The 6,395-nt window shown below is 26.8% G+C and overlaps 3 protein-coding genes across 3 annotated transcripts in view; 1 reads left to right on the top strand and 2 right to left on the bottom strand.

Moving 5' to 3' along the window:
- Positions 1 to 2,056: 2,056 nt before the first annotated feature.
- Positions 2,057 to 4,054, top strand: Phum_PHUM585000 (uncharacterized protein; the record flags this gene model as incomplete). The annotated part of the gene is made up of 7 exons (XM_002432417.1): positions 2,057 to 2,294; positions 2,393 to 2,649; positions 2,726 to 2,975; positions 3,070 to 3,218; positions 3,295 to 3,517; positions 3,592 to 3,809; positions 3,932 to 4,054. 7 exons carry the CDS (start codon positions 2,057 to 2,059, stop codon positions 4,052 to 4,054), a joined length of 1,458 nt encoding a protein of 485 aa, XP_002432462.1.
- Positions 4,055 to 4,779: 725 nt separating this feature from the next.
- Phum_PHUM584990 (mitochondrial 50S ribosomal protein L11, putative) lies at positions 4,780 to 5,451 on the bottom strand (the record flags this gene model as incomplete). Its single annotated transcript, XM_002432416.1, has 2 exons — positions 4,780 to 5,048; positions 5,127 to 5,451. 2 exons carry the CDS (start codon positions 5,449 to 5,451, stop codon positions 4,780 to 4,782), a joined length of 594 nt encoding a protein of 197 aa, XP_002432461.1.
- A 272-nt stretch (positions 5,452 to 5,723) lies between these two features.
- Positions 5,724 to 6,395, bottom strand: part of Phum_PHUM584880 (uncharacterized protein) — a gene marked incomplete at both ends in the record, with an annotated part of 3,727 nt that continues 3,055 nt past the window's right edge. The window contains 3 exons of the mRNA XM_002432415.1: positions 5,724 to 5,872; positions 5,963 to 6,089; positions 6,174 to 6,354. Of these exons, the coding sequence (XP_002432460.1) occupies positions 5,724 to 5,872; positions 5,963 to 6,089; positions 6,174 to 6,354 (457 nt within the window). The remainder of the gene's footprint in view (positions 5,873 to 5,962; positions 6,090 to 6,173; positions 6,355 to 6,395) is intronic.

Genomic DNA, 6,395 nt, shown 5'->3' with positions numbered 1-6,395 from the left:
ATTAATTTTTTCAACTAGAAAATATTAAAAATGAAAAATGTCATTTAAAAATAAGTAAATATTTATTTATATATATATATATATATATATATATATATATATATATATATATATCGTACCCTTTTTATTATTATTATTATTATTATTTTATTTCTTACCCGTAAAAAAAAAAAAAAAAAAAAATGGCAGAGAGATTTTAAAAAGCAACATATATATATATACCTTTAGGTTGTCAAAAACAGATTTCAAATAACCGCATGAGGTTTATTACTTTATCTTATAACAACCCTTTCCTCCACACATAAAGTGTGTGTGTGTGTGTGTGTATAAGTATTTTTTTTTCCCACCCCCCACTTTCTTCTACCACGTTTCTCTCTCTCTCACTCTCCTGCCACGTTTACGTGCCACACGATGAGAAAATTAATTATTAATTAATTAATTATTATCATACATATATATCTATCCACAAAACGAAAATCTTAAGTGATGTTAATAAAATTCATTTTTATTATTCCCACATACTCTATCATTTATAAAATTAATTATTATTATTACTACGTCTACATTATTTATTTATTTATTTATTTATTTATCGATTACGATTTGATAATTTTTTTTTTTTTTAAAACGGTTAAGATGTTTCACGAGTGAAAAGGTTAAAAAAAGGTTTACGCGGAGAAAGGAATAAATAAACGATTCTTCTACTACGACATGTGGAATTTATCGTTTTTATTTTCATCATCATTATTATTATTAATATATTCTATCGATTTTCGAAATTTCTTTTTTCCCCTCTACCACACCCCCTTACCTCCCCCTCCCCTTCTCTCCTCTCCCCCCGATTTTTTTTTTTTTTTTTTAATATTTTTTAACGTGGTTAGGTTACATATGTTTTTTTTTCGGAATCATTTTTTTTTTAATAAATTATTATCATCATCATTATTATTATTATTATCATTACTATAAATTTCTTTTTTTTTTTTTTCATCGCAACGTAAAAAAAAATTATGAAATATGAATGAATGAAAAAATTATCATTTAAATTATTTTGATATTTTATTATTACCCTTAAACCGTTCGGTCTGTTTTTATATATTATAATAATAGAAATTTCTGGAAAGAAGCCGAAAAAATTTTTTTCCCTTACTTACGATATCCATTATTTATATTTTGATAATAGTTTGATAATTAACCAATAAAATGCCAAGGATTATTTAAATAAATAAATAAATAAATTTAAAAGTCACGGACACTTGAACATAAGAAGAAGAAGAAGAAAAAAAAAAAAAAAGGGTTATCAAATTTATTATTATTATTATTTATTATTATTATTATTACTGAAATGATTATAAGTATCATAAGTACTATTACGAAAGTTTAAAAATAACGTCAATAATAATAATAATAGTGATAATAACGAACGATAATAATAATAATTTATTTTTTCGGCGTTTTAAATCTTAATATTTAAATAAATCAAAATATCCGAAAATGGTGGAAAAAAACTTATTTTAAACAAATTTTTTTTTTTCTCGACAATAATAATAATAATAATTTAAACGTAATTTTAAAATAATATTTTAAAAAAATAAACCGGAAATTCATCATCATCATATCGTTTTTTCGATTATTTTATTCGAGTGTGTGTGTGTGTGTGTGTGTGAAAAAAGCTTTTGTTTAATTAAAGTGATAAACATATAAAAATAAAACGTTGAATGATCATCGATAGGGTTTTTTTTTTTTTTTTTTTTTTTTTTTTTGTAAATTTCGATTTAATAACAATAAAAACATTTAATCGTAACAAACAAACAAACAAACGAACAAACAATAACAAACTAACGGACGGTTGGGAAAAAAATAAAAAAAAAAAAAAAATTATCATTGACTGCGTATATGTGTATGTGCGTGAATTAAATTGATTTGTTAAACATTTTTAATAAAAATAATAATAATAATAATAATAAAATTTTTTTCCCGTTTTTAAAAGTGTTTACTATTATTATTATTATTTTGTTCGCGTTTCAATTTTTTTTTTTTTTTTAAAAAAAAAAAAAAAATGAAAATTTTGTTTTTAATTTCGTGTTATTACGTAATAACAACACACGACGTTAACGGTTATGAAATATTTAATTCGGAACGACAATGTTATTTACCGCCTTATTTAAAAAAAGAAATACAAAGTTATGGAAATTTTGTCAACGACATCATTCAAATTTCAACAACCGGAAATTACGCCGGAGAATATTATAACGATTTATCGAAATTTATCGATAGATACGGAAACAGACTTTCAGGTATGAATACGAATAATTTTCCCTTTCCATAAAGTGTTTCGTGCAATGTTTTAAAAAAAAAAAAAAAAAAAAATTAATTTTGACTTACCGCTTAACAGGTACGAAAAATCTAGAAGAATCCATAAATGATATTGCCATGAAATCGGCATCGAAAGGATTGGAAGTTTCTCTGGATCCTGTCATGGTACCACATTGGGTACGAAATTACGAATCCGCACATCTTTTAAGCCCTAGAAAAAAAGAATTGAATATATTAGGTTTGGGTTATTCCCCGGGTACTCCCGGTTCGAATGGTATAACCGCCGAAGTTATTGTTGTTGATAATTTTGAAGAACTCGAAGAAAGATGCGCCGAAGTATTTTGGTTTTTTTTTTACCCCTGGTTTTTATAAATTTAATTACGAGATTAATATACATAAATTTTTTTTTTAGGTGAGTGGTAAAATCGTTTTATTCAATGCAAATTTTACCACTTATGGTGAAACAGTAAAATACAGGAGTAAGGGACCGGCAAAAGCGGCTAAATTAGGTGCTGTTGCTGCCCTTGTAAAATCCGTTACGCCTTTTTCCATATACAGTCCACATACGGGTACGACAAGTTTTAAAAATGGCGGACCTAAAATCCCTTCCGCATGTGTTACGTTAGAAGATGCTGATTTTTTGGCACGACTTTTCAAAAGAGGTTTGATTGATTTACTCATCGATTAAATGAAAACATTTTCATGTCTTATGTGCAACATTTTAGTCCAATTATCATTATTATTTAAATAAATTAGGTCATAAAATAATAGTTAATTTACAAATGAATGCTGTATTGAAACCATCCACGCTATCGAGGAATTTATTAGCCGATTTCAGAGGAAAACAACTTCCTAATCATCAAGTTATCGTATCCGGTCATATAGATAGTTGGGATGTTGGAGAAGTATGAATTCTTTCTTCTGCTCTTTTTTTTTTTCCCCTCCTTAATTTAAATGAATTTTCTTTTTTTAAATTAACAGGGAGCTTTGGATGATGGTGTGGGAGCTTTTCTCGCTCTTCATTCATTATTTTTACTTAAATTTATGAATGTTCCTACACCGAAGAGAACCATGAGAGCAGTTTTATGGACTGCTGAAGAATTAGGTTTGATCGGAGCACAAGCTTATTTGAAAGAACACGAATGCGAATTACAATATATTACTGCTGCTTTAGAATCTGATTTTGGTAGTTCCATTCCTCAAGGTGTATATTTTTTTCTATAATTTTCGTTCTTGATTATTAAAAGCCAATAACAATTTTCAATTGTTGTTATTAAGGATTAAATTTCGAAGGAAACGACGAAGCATATTGTATTGTGAAAGAGATAGCATCATTATTTGATAGATTAAATGCTACAACTGTTGATAAAATAACTGGTGTTGGTAGTGACGTATCAGTATTCAAACCGAATGGTATTCCTCTTATCGAACCACGTTATGTAAATAGTAATTATATGTGGTTTCATCATACAAATGGAGATTCGATGAGAACTCTTGTAAGTGAAAACAAGTTTTTAACTTAACAATAAACCTTAAATACAATTCAAAAAATTTTTTAAACGTTGATGCTCTTATTAAAAAAATTCATACCATTAAATTATTGGTTTTAACGTTACAGAATAAGGAAACCATGGATAAAAATTTGGCTGTGTTTGCTGCTACAACATACATTCTTGCAAATCTTTCTGTACCTTTACCGAGACCAGGACAAACTGTATGGGATTTAGTTCCTAATAAATAAATATTAAAAAATTATAATCATCAAATTGTAATTTTTCCCCTAACCTAACCTATTAATTGTTCTAACAAATAATAGCTTTAAGTTATTTATAAAAAAAATTATGTAATAAATTATTACCTTGTTTATTACGAATAATAATAATTTCTGAATTTCTTTTTTAAACATTTTTGGTCTTGACGATAACACTTCAAAGATATTCTTTTCATAAATTTTTCATTTTAATTATAATTCTTTACACAAATGACTAAAAAAAAAACAAAAATTTCAACTTTTATTATTAAAATTAACGAGAAAAATTCACATTATGAAGAGTTTTAAACAATATAAAGGATTTTAAAAAATTCATGAAGTAAAAATTTTGTTTTTTTTTAAAGGAAAATCAAAAAAATAATTTAAATTTTCTTTTAAAACTATTAATTTTTAAAAAAAAAAAGAAAATAACAATAAATAAAAACCTTTTGATATTTAAACAATTTGTTCGATTTGACACACTCAACACCAAAACGATTCAAAGTTCCTCGTTTTTAATGAAATCACTATTTTTAAATATTTAAACATTTTCTAAAAAAACAAAAGTATTGTTACAAATAGTAAATAATTTATATAAAATTATATAAAAATCAAAATGAATTCAACAATGCAGATATTTACTCACAGAAACAGGTGAGAATGTTACTATATACACGAAAAGAATTGGAATAAGATATTGTCTAAACGATAATTTTCTATGCTTTGGCAAATTTTGCCATTTTTTCCGCTTCAATTTGTTTATCTAATTCTTCTAAGTAAGCAAATCTTTCTTTTAAAAACGTTTGATATTCATTTGGATCTAAATCTCGGGTTATTTCAATACCGTTTTGACGAGCAACAAGTAAAACTCTTCTTACAACTTGTTCAAGATCAAATAATTGAAATTTTTCATATGGATCATTATGTTTTATTTTAGCTATTTCGTACGCGTGTTTTAACGAAATTTTTCCAGAAGGTGTAGTATCTAAAACATTAAAATTTAACGATTTTAATTTATCATTAAAATGTTTAGGGTTTTACCAATAATTAATAATCTACAAACCTCCTTCGACTTTTCCTCTGTTAATCCCTGCAGCTTGAAATAAATAATATTTTATCGGTGGAGTGTGTATTTCAATGATAAATGATTTATCTGGTTTTATACGAACTGTAACGGGCAAAGGAATACCCTGTTTGATAGTTTTTGTCTGCTCGTTAAAATTTTTACAAAATGCTGAAATATTAAGACCGAATTTTCCCAAAATGGGTCCTAATGGTGGTCCAGCTGATGCTGATTGTGCTGCGATGACAGTTCTAAATAAGTTTGCCTGTATAACACGAGAACCAGTTGCTGATAGAGCAGCTTTTACTTTCGCAACTTTAGACATTCTTTAACAAATTATAATTGTAATATACTCTAGTAAAATCTAACCGAACTTGGTTTCTCACTACTACTGCCACGACTTTTTTAATTTGCCGCTTCGTGTAATTTACAAAAAAAAAACCGTTACTTTTATGGCGCTCAAATTCTACCAAATTTTAATTTGAATCTATATAAATATTGATTAAAATAAGTTAGGGATTCAATATTTAGGTATGAAAGGGATGAATCTCGATTCGATTTATTATAATTTGTTTATTTAAAAAAAATAAATTCGTTTTAAAATTTCTTTTTTTTTATAAAATTAGAATTAGAGGAAGAATTTTTCCTTTTTTTCGGCGGATACGATTTTTTAAAACCTTTTTTCCTATAATCTTTTTTGTTGATCCAATTATCCCTTTCATTTTCCCATTTCAATTGTTTTACACCTTAGAAACAAAATTATAAAACGATTAAAACTAACGAAAGTGCTTTCATAATAAATAATTTCCGGTCCTATAAATAAATAAAAATTTTACCTGCACGATCTTTATTGCTGACTGCGTGTGATCCTCCATCGTTATCCCCTTCTTCGAGAATCTCAGCAAATTCTTCAGCTGATGCAAATAAATTTTTGAAATCATCTTTGCTTTTCTTTTTGTTAACCTGAAAAAAAAAAACAAAAAAACTTTTTTTAAATCAATTCTGATAAAAAATGTCGTGACGTGATTCATTTCGCAGACTCATCACCTTGGAGGATGCTTTCTTCTGTGGTAATTTGGGAAGTTTGAAACCGCTCGACAATAATTCAGCTTCATCCTCATCTAATTCGCTTCCTTGAAATTCTTCTCCTTCATCCGTAAAATCATCAATTTCATCTCCGTCGAAATCTTCAGCCAAAGAACCATCTTCGGATCCATCATCAAATCTTCTTCATCTTCGTCTTCGCTTCGTCACATCTCGTCACGTCAT

Source organism: Pediculus humanus, genomic scaffold, assembly GCF_000006295.1.
Source record: "Pediculus humanus corporis 1103172108310 genomic scaffold, whole genome shotgun sequence".
NCBI classification, from domain to species: Eukaryota; Metazoa; Arthropoda; class Insecta; order Psocodea; family Pediculidae; genus Pediculus; species Pediculus humanus.
This window is presented reverse-complemented; position numbering and strand designations above follow the sequence as displayed.